This window comes from Melanostigma gelatinosum (assembly GCF_949748355.1).
Source record: "Melanostigma gelatinosum genome assembly, chromosome: 9".
Classification (NCBI taxonomy): domain Eukaryota; kingdom Metazoa; phylum Chordata; class Actinopteri; order Perciformes; family Zoarcidae; genus Melanostigma; species Melanostigma gelatinosum.
Genome location: NC_136642.1, coordinates 22,858,297 through 22,873,978, shown reverse-complemented (window position 1 = coordinate 22,873,978; position 15,682 = coordinate 22,858,297). Strand labels below are relative to the sequence as shown.

Below are 15,682 nucleotides of genomic sequence, written 5' to 3'. Positions count from 1 at the left end.
ACCATGAAAAAGATCTTTTTGTGGAGGGATCCAGTGCAATGCTGACTTCCAGGGTATACTTCTCTATACAATGACCAGTCCTCAGAACTCAGCTGGGTGGCTTCAAATGAGCATCGCATGATAATGATAAACACTTTTTTCTTTACAATGTTACAAAGTACATAAGAAAATGAAATCACAAAAGACTCATAAAACAATATAACCCATAAAGCACCAAATATAGAGGCCCAGAAGCACTAAACATACAATAAAACAATACATGGGGAAAACACCGATGTATCATGAGATCAAGGCTGTTCAAAGTACTGCTGTCATTATCGAAATCTGATAAATAACACAATTGTTCACATGCTAAAGCTAATAGAAGCTGATAAAGGGACCATGAAATAGTCTCCAACAGTAAACACGGCTCGCGGTTTACAGGGGAAGGAGCAGAAACGTTTCAGCATACAAGGAGGTGGAGAAAACGCATGTCCTGCCATAAAACACCACCTTTGAGCATCTCACTGCAGCTTTTATTGACAGCACATCGCAGAACTATCAGCTCAATTCAGCATAAAACGTTTGAGTCGCTTAGTTTCACTGTGTTCTGTCCCTGAGCTTTCACTTCAATGTTGAATCAGAGCACCATACAGGTGTATTTATGTCTGAGCTCTTTTAATACAAATCATACCGCACATTCCACGCACCGTAATCCTCTTTGGCTTCCTAACACCTTCATGAAAGCAGCATTTGTTTCGGCTTTCCTAACATTGTGAAGGTACTTGCTCAATGAGTGAACGGGTCACTGAGGTCTACTGTAGCTGTGTCTTTCGGTGTATAGAAGCAATCGGCTGGATGTGTATGTGAACAGATTTACTAGAACAAGGCGACAGTATGACAGCTGTGTTTTCAGCTTGCTCAGCTGGCCAGAAAAAGATGGCGATGGAAAAAATGCCAAACTCAAGGCTTCAAAATGACATTCCACAAATCAATGGGGGACATCATGTGGCTACGTCCACATCTTCTATAGTTTATGTTGTAAAGCAAAGCGGATGAGAGGATGTGAAATTCATAGAGATATTACAGAAGAATGTAACAGCCTAAAGTCATGTTACCACTTTAAGGTGCAAGAGAGGATGATACTCGACAGAGCCCTGCAGACAGCAGTCATACTGAGAGAACCACTGTCATCTATAAGATCTCTAACTAAATATGCCAAAATGGTTTTATTTCCTTTTTATTGGCAGCCATGATGAAGATACGGGGAACAGAGTATTAGTTTGTCTGAAATATTTTATTTGATCTCGTATTCTGTTTCATATTTAAACTGCAAATTCATTCAGATTAAGGCATAACAATATCTTAAAATCAAAAAAGTTCATGACTCGTGCGACAGGTCTGGACCACAGAAAGAATTCCAAATACTAGTAACTTGGTGAATGCCACAGATTCTCATAAATCACTTGCATGAGACCCATTGATCAAGAAGCATAGATCTATATGTACAGAGTCAAAGTTAACAATGTATTTGTGTGATCTCATCAAGTCGGACATTCTCTGAGCACAGGGTAACTGCCCGGACCCCGGCTGGCGTCACGGAGGGGGAAATCAATGCTCTCCAGGTACACTCAACAGAACATTAAATATTGTTAACGTTTAACATATATTTAGGAATGTCACAGATAACATAACTGGCTAAATCTGAAGTATATCCATGCATCTCCGTCCCAAATCAAACCAAGCACTTATTCTAGAATCAGATTGTGCAGCCGAAGCGTTATTGAAACAACATTCAATATCCACCTATCACTGAAGCTAGGGTTGGTAATCTTCTTGAAGACCTTTTTGTTATATTTGTTGAAAGTCTTATTGCATCCCGACAGCAATCAATAAATCAACAAAAAACCAGAAGAGGTCTGGTATCTATGGCCGTGCTAACTGCCTGTCCACTCATTGCGCGTCACCAGTCTTCCATAAGCTGCTCGCTTGACAGTTTGGAGTACTAACAGCCATCATTGATCATTTTGGGGGCGTGGCTTTGAAGGGAAGTGAAAGGACAACTTTCTAGCTAGATTTAGCGACTTTTGGAGCTAGTGCTGCGAGCTAGTTTCATTGAAGAAGGGTTGGCACGTTGGGCTGTTTTCTAGTGTACTCTTGCTAGTTTCTCAACATTACCAACCCTAGCTTTAAAGAAAGGGCGGGAGGCTACTTGTTGTAGGAAACGAATGCGCTAACCGACAGTGTTATTACGCAGGAATGAACTCAGCACATGTCGGTACCTCGATACCTAAACACAGCTGCTAGCATGCCGCTAACGCTTCAATACACCAACCTACAACTTCACCCTTTCAGAGAGTTCCAATGTTAACAATACTTTGTAACAATAAGTTCCGTTTATTCTTGCTCTTAAATGACTCATTTGAGAGCAAGAATTAAGTAGATAGAGCACTTGATGCTCCTTTCTGTGCACTTCATGGTAAATAAAGCGCCACGTTCCATGATGCCTACGATTGCAGAACCCGCTCTCGCTCCCAACTCGTCTCATGCCGCTGCTTTGTCAGTGCCTCAGCGTCTGATACCGACGCATCAGGGCATCTTTTAGAAACGTACGTCTGGATCAAACAAACCTGGGACTTTCACCCAGGAGACCTATCTTTGCATCCCCTCTCCAGCAATGTTGACCTGTTATACCGTAGTTTTCTTTGTAATTTTGGTTATGTAACATCTGTAGTTATTTTGAGAGCTTTTGCTGCCTGAATCTAACCAAGCAGTTTGTTGCACAAGTAAACCTTCAAAATAAGTAAACCTACGCTGGAATTTCATTTTGAAAAGATACTGTACGCATGTAACGACCGGGAACCGACACGTTGTCCCAGAGGCCAACACTGACGCTCGAGGGTTAGAAGCGTCGTGAGTCCGACCAAACGTCAGTAATTGAGGAGTTTGGAGTGAGAAGCTCACTCCCAACCGTAGAGTTGGTGTCTGCCTTCAACAGTATCATTTACATCCTGCAGTGGCCTTTAACTGATCAACACTCATATGATGATTTCTCACTGTGTATTGATAACAACCAATGATAATCACAAGCGCGTGTTAAATATACAGCATACCTGACGTATTTCACAACCATGTGAAGTGATAAAAGTGCACCATCCAACAAATCGCCAACAGACATTTGGGATACTGAGGACTTCTGATGATACACTGGCTGTGTAATTAAAGTCGCCGCCAAAGAAGGCCGGATTTCTGGAGCCTTTGGAACCGGATCGGCTCATCGACCTGTTGCTGGTCTTGAACCATCGAAGCAGGCAGCGTCTAACCTGGGACAGAGCATCTGTGCATGGATGAACATATATTTGACAATAATACAAAAGACAAAAGAACTGATCCCAAAACACCCATTAAGGTAATTCAATGGGGCGGACATTTACATTTAGGCCCCACAGCATTCCTCTGAAACCATGGAAACAATCACATCCAGTAAGAACAAACTCCAGAGGTTCAGTGTCCAGTAAAACTGCGGACACACAGTCCTGTCCACATGACAGTATCTGCAGTGTGGACAGCAGCCGGCAACGTGCGCTCCCAGTCCCTGTCTCTACCGCCGTTGTCGCGCACGAGCCCCGGCCCCCGCTTCCCACCGCCATCCTCCACTCCACCCCGTCCGTTAGTAAAGGCTCCAGGCCTGCGGGTGCTGATGCTGGGGGTAAAGTGACGAAGAGCCAGAGGATGAGGCGGTGAGATCGCCAGGGCCAAGCTGCTTTCCACACGCACACATTCAGTCCAGCTTCTCCTTCTGGACCAGCTTGGGAGCGTCTACGAAGTCCAGTCCATTAAAGAGGATGAGGCCGCCCGTCACCACGCTGGCTGTTCCCCAGAACAGAATGTAGGCCAGCGTCTCAGTCCACGTCTCACCTGACAGGGTGGGTGGGTGGGTGGGGGGGGACAGCAGGTCATACAGAGTCAGGGGAACATATTTAAATCAAACTGTTGGGGGAACTTTCCAAAAGTAACAATTACTGCTTAAATATTTTAAGCATGATCTGAATTTAATTTAGGATAACTAAACCCTGATGCATGTCGTTACGTGTGCAGTGTGACAATGACTGTTAATTTGAGTTAACTGCAGTTGGTCTTACCAGCCATTAGCAGGCAGATGATGCACATGGAGAACGCTACCACCATGACGATGGGCAACTAGAAAAGGAAAAGAGTCACATTAAAAAAAAAACATCGGGAAAAGAGGAAAAGGGTATCCGTCTATCTTCCAGAGCCGGTCTTACCGTCAGGAACTTCCAGTCTTTGGTGTCACGCAGCGGGGTGGCCCAATCAGCTTCGTCCACAGCATAGTTCCCCAGGAAGAGATCGATGGAGTCCTGCGTTACAACAGACCAACCGTTTACTGTTTGCAGTGCGAGTGCTTCTCATTTACCACTCTGTCGTCTCTACATTGTGTCAGCAAATGAGAGATCTCCAGACTTCGCTCATGACCAACCCTCTTATAGTCTACTGTAACTGAAGATAACTGACAGGTCTACATTACATGTGCAGTACCGCATTTCACCTTCTGCCTTGGGTGGCTGAACTACATAACCAATTTCTAATAAATAGCACCAATAGCGGCCTGTACGTGGCACGTCTCAGTTTAAACACTAGATGCCATCATGAACAACTACTTGACCTACGTTGATTACTTTACATTGCACGCCAGCTGGATTTTCGAGATATTGCGAGATCACGTGAGAATCTCGGGATCACATATCGCACGAAAACCCATCTCGTCAGGCTTCAAGCATCAAATAGTGCGCTTGTGTCCAGTAAGCCGCGCAAGGACCAATCAGTTTCCTGTGAGGAGCTACTGGTAGCTATGGGCGTGGCTTAAGGTTGTGCCAGATGACACAGAGAGGCAAATGTTTGCTGTTCACGACAATGGCGGCCCCTGAAGAGGTTAGTGTAGCTGGAATAGCATCAGTAATATCAGAACTGGAGAGGAACACTGAAGGCGTTTCTAGATGGAAGAGATGTTTCCGCTCTTCTCCCTACTGGCTTCGGTTAGAGTTAGTTTGATTGACAGATGATTTGTCCAATCACCTGCCATATACATTTTAAAAGTGCCTGCCCTTTTCCAAACAGTCTCCAATGATGGCGTCTCAGCTGGTTCTGTGTAACAAACATCTGGTCGGTCAGGTTACGGATTACTGAAACATTTACCTCACTAGATTTGGTAAACATGGCGGAACCGAAAAGACGGAAGATAGCGAGTGAGTGCCGAAAATGTCAGAAACGTTGGGTAAACGAGTACTTTGTCACAGAAGTGCAAGTGAAGTTGCAAGGAATCCGTTGTGGCGAAACTAAAGGTCAGTCCCACACTTCAGTCACTGGCACGTTGGGTTTATCTGGTCTAGAAACACTGATGTTCTTGCAGTGGAACCGCTCGAAAACTACACATTTACTGTAGTTTGTCCCGTGACTCCTTGTATTTTTCTGTATATGACCCACAATGAAAAAAGTTTGGCCACCCAATTAATAGTGAAACACACTAATGCACGGATAAAATCCAGAAAGGTTTGGACCCACCTGTCTGAACCCATCGGAGAAGTTGTTTTTGTAATATCGGATCATGGAGTTCCAGCCGTCCATCAGCAGCCCCAACTGAGTCCTCTTCCCCGTCCTGAGAGATCATCATGTGGGTCAACAACATGTAGAAAATCACTTACGTCCTCATAGGTTGGATACAAACCATTTAGTTATCCCCCTGACCCGTCCTCTAGCCTCCCAATTTAACACCAACTAACATCGAACCTCATTTACCGAGGCCATTTCGTGCTCCCCAGAGGATAAACCCCGTCCATCCAGCTTTCTTACTGCATGTGAACTTAACCCTCCGAACCCCAAAACCCACCGGCGGGATTTAAATGTTTTCCTGAAACAATCGCCCAAACTACACAGTTTATCACAGCCAGCAGCTGTAAGAAAAGCCATGATTGACTGGCCTGAGACCAACAGTCACACGGCAACAACTCCGCCAAACCTGGACAGACCTGCAGGCTGCTGAGCAGAGAGGAGTTCAATGTATAGCGCATGTGGAGCCTCTGTTTTCCCCAAAATTGGTTAAACTTGTAGACATTTGATAACATGTACATATAGATTCCAGTGTTTTTCAATTTTTATAAAATAAATCACAGAAATTCTACTTTTTCTTCCTTATGATTTATGGCATTGTAACTGTGTTATACTGCTCAAAATACATTTGTGAGTTCTTGCCATCATTGTGCTGTTTCCACAGAGGTGCAGGACTTACATACTGTAGAGAAAATCAAGGCCACAGAGAGAAAAATGTGACAGGACCAAAAGAACGCCCGAAACTGCTTTGGGTTCAGAGGGTTAATGCTCATAAATCTGAGAGAACAACCAAAGAATTAACCCTGGGGAAGGACAGACAGTTGAATAGACAAACTCGCAGACACATCCATCCTTTAGACTTTTTCTTTTGTCATTAGCAGGTAGTTAGCACGGTATCCATTTGCTGTGTGAAAACTAACCTGGTGAAGTCAGTCTTCAAGGCACCGGTACCGGCATACTGCTTGGCACAGGCGTCGGCATTGTCTGCCCAGGCTGCACGTGAACAGACGGGTGGGGAGGAGAGAAATAGACGAGAACAGATGGCATTAACATCTCGGACCCTTGACCGCGGGCGTGGCCCGGTGAAACAGGAAACCGGTAGTGCGAGTGTGAGCCCACCGTTCTTGAACATCTTGCCGAAGTCGGCCTGCTCCTCGATCTGCTGGCCCACGTGGAGGATTCCCATTCTCTGCAGGAACACACACACACATATTGATTTGAGAGTCCAAAATTAGCTGCTTCTATGACTGTTTAAGTATCTCATCTTTTTGACTTTCTATTTCATAATTTTGACTGTCAATCTCAATCTCATAATTTTGACTTTCTATCATCTTTTTGACTTTCTATCGCATAACTTTGACTTTCTAGTTATGACTTTCTATCTAATGACTTTAGAGTTTCAGACCCCTGCTATAAGGCTTGTTGTACATTACATGATGCTGTAGCAAGTTTTCTGACCTGCTCTTATTTTAAGTTGCTGTGAATGCAAACTCAACACTTCCTAACAAGCAGGGCACATTCCCTCACTTTCCTGGTAGGCTTTTAATGTGAAACATCTTTATAGCAGTCTCTGTTCTCACCGATGCTTCCAGACGATGACACCAGAAAAAAAATAGTACTTTCACCTCGCAGGACACGGGAGTTGCTGGTCCACTCTGCCTGTATCCGTTCATTTGTTTGTGATATTGTGTGACTTTGGTGTTTTACGGGGATAGTTCAGATTCATCAAAGTCACAATAACACAAACGAAGCAGCAGCAACTCTCGTGTCTTGCTCGGTGAAATCGCTGATTTTGTCAATGGAGTCTGGCGGCTTTTGCGAGAGTCTTGTTTTGCCCCCGTGCCTGGTACTGCTGTCTGAATCAGACTGGGGGTGTGTCGGCCGCCATCTACCGTAGGTAATACACTGACTTTAGATAAGTACCTCATACCACCCCACTTCATAACAGCCGAACTATCCCTTTAACACGGATCGAATGACATGACCGTGCTGTGGACATTATGCTGGATTACATTGAGCTAACCGACACAAATCAAGCTGGGCACGGCCTCGGTTCTCTGTGATCAGCTGTTGTGATTATTACGTCCACTTCCTGTGGGACGCTAGGGTCGTACCCGTAGCTGTGACTGCAGCGAGCGTTGGGCCAGCATGCTCTGGATGACGTTGGTGCGGTCCAGACAGTCCATGCAGTTGCTCCGAAACGTCCCCTCCTGGGTCATCATCTCCTTCCCATCCGCATCCACCAGGAAATATCTGGATCCACACACACACACACACACACCATTACTTCTGCTGCAGAGACGGACGTAGATATTTACCTGGCGCACAAAGCAAAAAAGCGCACTAACCCAAATTCGTCCTGCATTTCGGCGACCATATCCACTAAGATATGCAGGCGGTGCCACCTCATCCGGCTGCACTCCTTGTGAAAGTCAAAAGCTATGTACCTGCAGGAAAAGAGAAAGCGTTTACTGAACCGCAGTGGTGACCTCGAGCTAATATCAGGCGGTGTCAACGCAAGGCCCTAAAAGAACGCAGCAACGCAGTGAGGGGCGGAGGACGGAGCCGGCGGTTGTCTTACTTGATCATGCCGTTACCCAAGCCCGTCACCATCTTGTCGAACGCCAGCTCCAGTGGCTGCTCGGAGCCCTTTTGGTTGATCTGTGAAAAAAAAGAAGGACAACAAGACCTCTTATCTAAAAAAGAATGATTTCTAGTCAGGGTCGCATCGTGGGTTAAAACAGTGTGAAATGAAAACCGAGCTGGCACATCTGCCATAACAAACTTACCAAGTTCAAAATGACTTGTCTTCCGTAGAGAATAATCTGAGAGTCAAAGTGTCTCTGGAATCCGTCCAACTACAAGAGAACAGCAGAGAGAAACTTTGTGAGGAACGCAAGGAAAAAATAAACATGTTTTGTCTCGTGTAAATGAAAAAGGCAGCTTACGTGGTTCACTGTTTTGCTGATCTGTGGTTTCGGCTTGTACTTGAGATTGGGCCTTTGGGACCAGTAGAGGGGGATGGAGCCTCTGGTCTACGAGGAGGAAAAAAAGAAAAGGGCATTATGCATTCAATGTGGAGACAACTGTCTGTAAGAACTAATTGTAAAGGAATACAAATACACAAAACAAAAAAAGAGCTGAAGACATGCTCAAATTGTTTTAACGATATTTTGATGCTTAAATGGGAACTTCGGTGTTTTTCAACCTGGACCCTATTTATACCTTTTATAAGCGACTAATGGGGACAACAGCTGCAGATGCTAAACAGGCTGTCGTGTGATCGCCGTCAATGCACGTCCACTAAAAGTTCTTGTTGATTGGTATCATAAGTGTCTGACAACATTATGTAAAGAACCCTACAGAGAAATAAAACATTTTTAATTGATCCGGTTTGTCTGTTCGCTCACAAAAAGCCTCGTTCTGAAATCCCACGTCACATTTTCGAAATAAGATAAATATTCGGCCGTGACATTGAAAATCTTCTCGGTAAAACTGAGCTCAACAAACTTCCGACAACACCGTCTCTCCTCTCTCTCAGACTCTCACTGACGTTTCTACCCGTTGTCTCCAGGCAACAAGTCACATGACACAATGACCAACAGAAAGGTTCAGAAACAAAGTTCTACTTCCCTGTAGGGTTCTTTGCATAATGTTGTCAGACACTTCTCATAACAATCTGAGCCCTTCAGTTGCCCTTTAATGTTGTACATCTGTGTGCCGTCATGATATAACATCAAACCACTGGCTTGAGACTTGACCGGCGGTTCAATTCTTCCTGAAGGCAGACTTCACTGCGTCTCTCCTGGAGCATCACTGCTTTGGCTCACCTGAACAAACGAAGCCTTGGCGCTGTTGTACTGCACGATCTGCTCCGTTTCCACATAGTTAGCAGGATGGCCTTCTGAGTCGATGCCTGCGCACCAAAACACAAACAGCTGTTTGACAGGTTCATCATCGAAATAATGTCCGCTGGGGATGTGCCATAAATGAGCTGCCAATGTGTTTTCAATGCGTTTGTAGAACATTTGTAAAAGTGTTGGACGCTGAAGACAGAAAACATTTCCCGTGGACGCGTGGGGTCGGTAGCGTTACCTCGGACATAGTAGCGGACTCCGGCTCTGAAGCAGCTCCTCCTGGAGATAATGATCCAATCAAAGACCTTCCCGTTGATGCAGCCCGACTTCATGGTGATGACTGGTCAAGAGATGCGTTAAGAAAACTGACGTGGAATCGTGAGAAGTCAGTGCTAAGCACTTTTATTTAAAAAAAATAACATATGCAGATGGCGGACCTCACCCCCCCACGATATGGCGACTACCTTTAAAGGTAGTCGTATAAACTTTATACGACTACCTTTACAGTATAAAGGTAGTAGTATAAACTTTATACGACTACCTTTACAGTATAAAGGTAGTAGTATAAACTTTATACGACTACCTTTACAGTATAAAGGTAGTAGTATAAACTTTATACGACTACCTTTACAGTATAAAGGTAGTAGTATAAACTTTATACGACTACCTTTACAGTATAAAGGTAGTAGTATAAACTTTATACGACTACCTTTACAGTATAAAGGTAGTAGTATAAACGTTTATACTACTACCTTTACAGTATAAAGGTAGTTGTATAAACTTTATACGACTACCTTTACAGTATAAAGGTAGTTGTATAAACTTTATACGACTACCTTTATACTAAAAGAAACACGACAAACATTTAGAAGTCGTGAATACAACAATACAATAAAGTAGACGTGTCTTATTTAATGCCTCACTCAGTGAGATGGACCCGACATGATAGATCTCACACTCATTCACTAAACCAGCACCAACAGCCACCAAACAGCAGGAAAGGATACAGCCATGGACCACAGGAAACACAAACTTGTGTAACTGTAAGACAGAAACAGTGTTAGATCATGAGATGCTTTGCTTTACTCTCCTGCTTGGGTCTAGGGTGTTGGGTGTTGGTGAGTTGGCCTGAACAGCGGCTGAATTGAGTTGTTGAATCAAAATGGAAACTAAATGTTGCAATGTAGAAAAATGTTGGCCGCAGACTTCTGGTCGAATGGGCGTGGAGAAGCCAGACTGCTGCTACTATTGCTGTAGTCCGCAGTTTGAACACAGGCTACAGTAGACAAGCACGCTTCCAATGGTGAGGACAGTTACGGACCAGAATCCTCAGGGGTGGAGGGGGGGGGGCGTATCCCAGAGTGAGGTTACATAACTGCTGTGAAAGAGAGAACGTTGGTTTGGCCTCACCTCTGGCTGCGCGATGAATTCCCTCAGCAGGTGGCCGTTCCAGACAAAACGCTGATCTGCCTGCAACAGGACAGTCAGCACGAGTCAATACAAAGACAGACAGGGGCGTGGCCTACACCCGGAGATGAGGCTTACTGTCGGGGAAAAATACTTCAACAATTGTACATTTGGAATTATTCATTGAGATTGGTGTTTTTTTCCTGTTTTTTTATTGTTTATGTGAATTTAATTAATTTGTTATTTTATGGGTAACAACATTTATAGTTGGCTATTTAACTCTGGCCACTGTGTGCTCACCAACTCACAGAGAGACAGGGATGTATTTGGTATTCAACACCCCTTTTTCCACCAACAATAGCACATATATGCAGCTTTTTTTTAAACACAGGAAAACCAGCTAAAAATAGCCGATGGACTCCTCTCCTGCTGCCAGTAGACCAGCATACCTTTCTGTTTTCTTCTGGTGTTACGTTCAACGTCTGGTAGCACTGAGGAGCGCATGTAACGGCCGTTTCTTTTCACATCTAAGTCTGTGAATTTAGGAGTTTACTTTGACCAAACCAGAGCTGGTGATTGTCAGAACGGTGGAAAGACGAACAAAGACGGATTTCACGAGTTGTATTTTGTTTCTGCCGAGTTTGAACGCAGTGTGTTTCGAGGATCAGGGAGGAAATAATGACTGTTGTGTTGTGTGTTTTATATGTTAATAAATTATAATAACTGTCCAAATCGCACCGATCGGCGCTGGAGTCGATAAATACCCGTGACTTCTGCAGAGTCATTTGTCCCGGGACTGATTGTGACCTTTCCCCCCGAAGACAAAAGCCAGATGTTTGTGGGTTCTTTTGTCCAGCGGGGGAAAAGGGGCTCGAAGTACATCTCACCCTCTCCAGAAGGCTCATCTCCTGAAACTCGGGGCTGGTGTTGGCCAGGCGCTGCAGGGTGTGGGTCAGGTCGTAGTCCGTAGCAAAGTAGAAGCCGTCTGTGTGAAGCACGTTGTTGATCATGGACAGGAACGCCTTGTTGTCTTGCATCTGAAACAAAGAGACGGACCCAGAGCCAGAGGTCAGAGAGGGGAAGCCGCTGCTAGCGGATCGGACACCAGAGGGCCACTTTGGGGAACACCTTCTACATGAAAATCAATCAAGTCCACCATCGTGGAGGACATTTAAACCCTCTCAACTCTCTGAGACTGGCAACTGCAACCCGGAGCCATGAGATCTCTCACCTGGTTGTCCGTCAGGTGCAGTATCGTCTTCTTGTAAGAGACGATGTCAAAGTCCACGGCCTTCCACACAGCATGGCCCAGCAGGTCCCCCACCTTCTTCTTCTTCGTGATGACAACCAGGTACATGCCTAACACAGACCAAGTGGTTGGAGATTTTAAAAACACACCGCCTGCTGCTGGAATGTCCCGACGGTCTTCGTGTGCTCTTGACTCACCTGCCACCAGGCGGATCGTCCCCATGAGTCCGCATATGGGCCTGGTCTCTGCAGATGCAGGGATTTCCCTCCTCACTGAGGACCAAAGCAGGCACACAGCCAGGGTTAAGCAGCAGTGTGAATTATCTCAGCTAGGGCTGCAACTGATCAGATACTTTTTTTTGTTTTTTTTTAATGGCACAAATGAAAATTATTAGAGAATAAAGGGACGCCTTGAAACTGTCTTTTAGATGCGAGCTACACATAATGAGACGGAGTTAAAGTAACAACGTTATGTGTGCAACTACAACGAGTAAATGTTTTGGGCATTTGTACCAACTACAGCAGTGTTTCCCAAACTCTTTTCTAGTGACCCACTTTTTAAAAATGGAAAACCATCGCGGCCAAATTCACAACAAACTTTTGACGAATCACAAGTTTGTTTTATGCATGCGTTACTGAAAACATGTACACTAGATAAATGCTTTATAAATGACACCAAATAAATGCATTTAGACGGCGTTAACAGCCTCATTCTTTTCATTTTCTTTCATCAGTTAAACAAACAGAATGTACGGAAAGCTTTTCATGTTAGATTCAATGTTAGAAGTAGGCTACAGTTATCAGAACATTACGATCATTCAGGCTCCCTCTTGTGGCTTGAATGTGAACTGCACACAATCTAGACTACGGAAGAAATTCTGAAAATGTATTTGGCGACCCAAATAACATCTCCGACAACCCACCGAGTGTTTGGGAATGTCTGAACTAAATGATTAACACAAATAACCGATCGTGTGTGTGTGTGTGTGTGTGTGAGAGTGATTTGAGTAAGACTACTGTGCAAAGCTGGGGAATGTACATTTATTATGGGGTAATTATATATATATATATATATATATATATATATATATATATAAATACAGTATGTGTGTATGGCTACTGCAGCATACAGTATATATATAGAACATTTTAAATGATGAAGGCACTTGCAAAAGACAAGGTAGTACAAAATGTAAACCATGTTGGTGTTTAATTTGTACCTCTTTACTGAGGGTTTCTTTAAACTTTTTTTCTTTTTGCAAAAATGTACCAAAAACAATGGCACCGAGGAAGATCTTGGGTAAATAATGACAATAAATATGAAACAAAATTAAAATCATACCCTCTAAAAAAGTAAATCTGGTTTGAATTGACATCAACACACTAAGCTTGTTTACAATATATTTAATATATAGTAGTGCTGCTACAGTCTCTGTGTTCTCCTTCAATGACACACGTGCTGAGGCTCAAGCCCCTAACCTGAGCTCACCTGTGAGAGTCGTCTCGGTCGACACCCTGTCGATGGCCAGGACGTCCTCGGCTCCGTCATCCAGAGCCTCAATGTAGAACTTCTCTGGTGTGATGCGCCTGGTGAGACAGACAGACGAGAGCTGTTTAAAAACCCACTAGCACTAACACCACCATCAGCGGGGCTCCGTGTAATACTCCTACAGAACCGATGCGGACTAGAGTCAACTGGCGGAAGACTACACGGCGAGCTGACAGGAGTACCTGTTAGCTACGAGAGCTAATGGAACACAGTAACCGACTAGCAGCAGGTAGCAGTGCTGCATCCGTTAAACCGTCTCATATCCAGCTTCACCCGGTAGCGCGGGACTCCTGTCACATAGAGTGACGTTCACGAGGTGCCGCTGTCATACACGACCCGTTCAAAAGAGCTCATTAGGGGAGAAAACTTTCTGCGGAATCAGTGCAGTTAGCATTGTTTGCATGGAGCGGTAACACGACACCTGCGCTGACGAGGTGGTCTACACACGCCGAGCTGCTTCGTCGTTTAGCCGTGTCAGTGTGAAGTCCTGACGGAGGCCCCTCGCCCCTCACTCAGCATGAACAGTAAAAAAAGAAAAGCTACGGCGTTGATCCGCAGCACTTACAAGTTGAAACTCTCGTAGGTGCTCGCCATCTTTCCTCCCGTCTGACCTCAGTGACGTGTCACCGACACACCGGCTACTTCCGTCTGCGGCTGTGGGGGAAAGACTCTACTGCAAAGAGACGCTAGATGGCGCTGTTGCCATGTAAGAGTCCCAAACATCACTTAGGGGAATTTCATATTCATACAGCTAACGTTACATTCCTTAACTCAACCCCATCTTTTAAGTTGTTTTATCATTTAAATTAAATGTTATTTAGAGCCTCTTAAATAGTTCTCAAAGTTTTGTCACCAAAATATATTTATTTTGTTTTTACTTTATTTTCTCTTATTATTGTTATTGTTATTATATCGATTATATTCATATTAATATGGTTGTTGTTATTATCAATATGATTATTTATTATACCGTCTGATTAAGTTATTTTTCTTCTTTCCTCATTAACTGAATTGGTATGGCTGATAGTTTACTGTTATGTTTACACATGTGCTCTATGATAGGTGTATATGTTGTGGAATGGTAAAATTTGCATTTGAACTTTGTCCTCGGTGTGAACTCGCAGTGAACTTGAAAACTTACGCGTCATCTATTAAGGAAAATGGCTACTGAAAAAGTAGCAAAACTACTTTTAGCGTGGCAGAACAACTTGTTCTGCCACGAGGAGTCTCACTCGTTGAACCCCCCGTGCTCCCTCCGCAGGAGAGAGGAGAGTTGGGTACCCGGAGGCGCGCGACGGACGACCAGGACGAGGCCGCCGCGCCGCACTAGTGTGAGGTTCCGATTTGCGGGCCCGCTCGTTGGCGCCGGCGCGCAGCCCCAGCCATCCCCGCCCGAGCGCACTCCACCGTCAGGTCCGTCAGTCCTCGGAACAGGTCGGCAAAGCAACGGCTCGTGGGCGGCGGGGGGAGAGAAGGGGCGCGCGGTCCGACCGAGAAGGCCCTAGGAGGAGTTGAGGCGCGGACGTCCGCAGACGCCCGCTGTCACGCGGAGGGGGCTCTTACCTCCCCTCGTCGCAGTCTCACTCCCTACACTACAGGACATTTACAACACCCGCCTCACCCGCAAAGCACTCGGCATTGCGGGTGACCCCACCCACCCCTCCAACAGCCTCTTCAGCCTCCTGCCTTCAGGGAGAAGGTTCCGCAGTCTCCGTTCGAGCTCTACCCGGCTGAGGAACAGCTTCTTCCACCAGGCGGTCAGGATGCTGAACTCTCTCCCTCCCTCTCTCCTCTCGCTCCCCCTCTCTCCCCCCCTGCCATCTCTGCCATCTCTCCCCTGACCTCTCTACCCTCCCCCTCACCCACCTTCCCCACTGCCTCAAATGGAACATACCAGGACATCTACTCCCCCTCACACCCCTTCCCTCATCCAGCACCAGTCACTTTTTCTATTTATTTATTTTAATTTTATTCTCTGCCTCATCCAGCACCAGTCACTTTTTATTCTCTGCTGCTA

At 45.1% G+C, this 15,682-nt stretch overlaps 1 protein-coding gene across 1 annotated transcript; it reads right to left on the bottom strand.

The window, feature by feature from the left end:
- Positions 1-1,272: 1,272 nt before the first annotated feature.
- Positions 1,273-14,289, bottom strand: sacm1lb (SAC1 like phosphatidylinositide phosphatase b). Its single transcript, XM_079274596.1, has 20 exons — positions 14,231-14,289; positions 13,606-13,703; positions 12,315-12,389; positions 12,100-12,227; positions 11,756-11,905; positions 10,872-10,931; positions 10,469-10,502; positions 9,700-9,801; positions 9,435-9,520; positions 8,553-8,639; positions 8,394-8,462; positions 8,186-8,265; positions 7,953-8,051; positions 7,719-7,857; positions 6,724-6,793; positions 6,525-6,597; positions 5,560-5,653; positions 4,266-4,358; positions 4,122-4,179; positions 1,273-3,897 (listed from the first exon to the last, which is right to left on the bottom strand). The coding sequence occupies exons 1-20, from the start codon at positions 14,257-14,259 to the stop codon at positions 3,761-3,763; spliced, it is 1,761 nt and encodes a 586-aa protein (XP_079130722.1). The 5' UTR covers positions 14,260-14,289; the 3' UTR covers positions 1,273-3,760.
- Between the last annotated feature and the right edge of the window lie 1,393 nt (positions 14,290-15,682).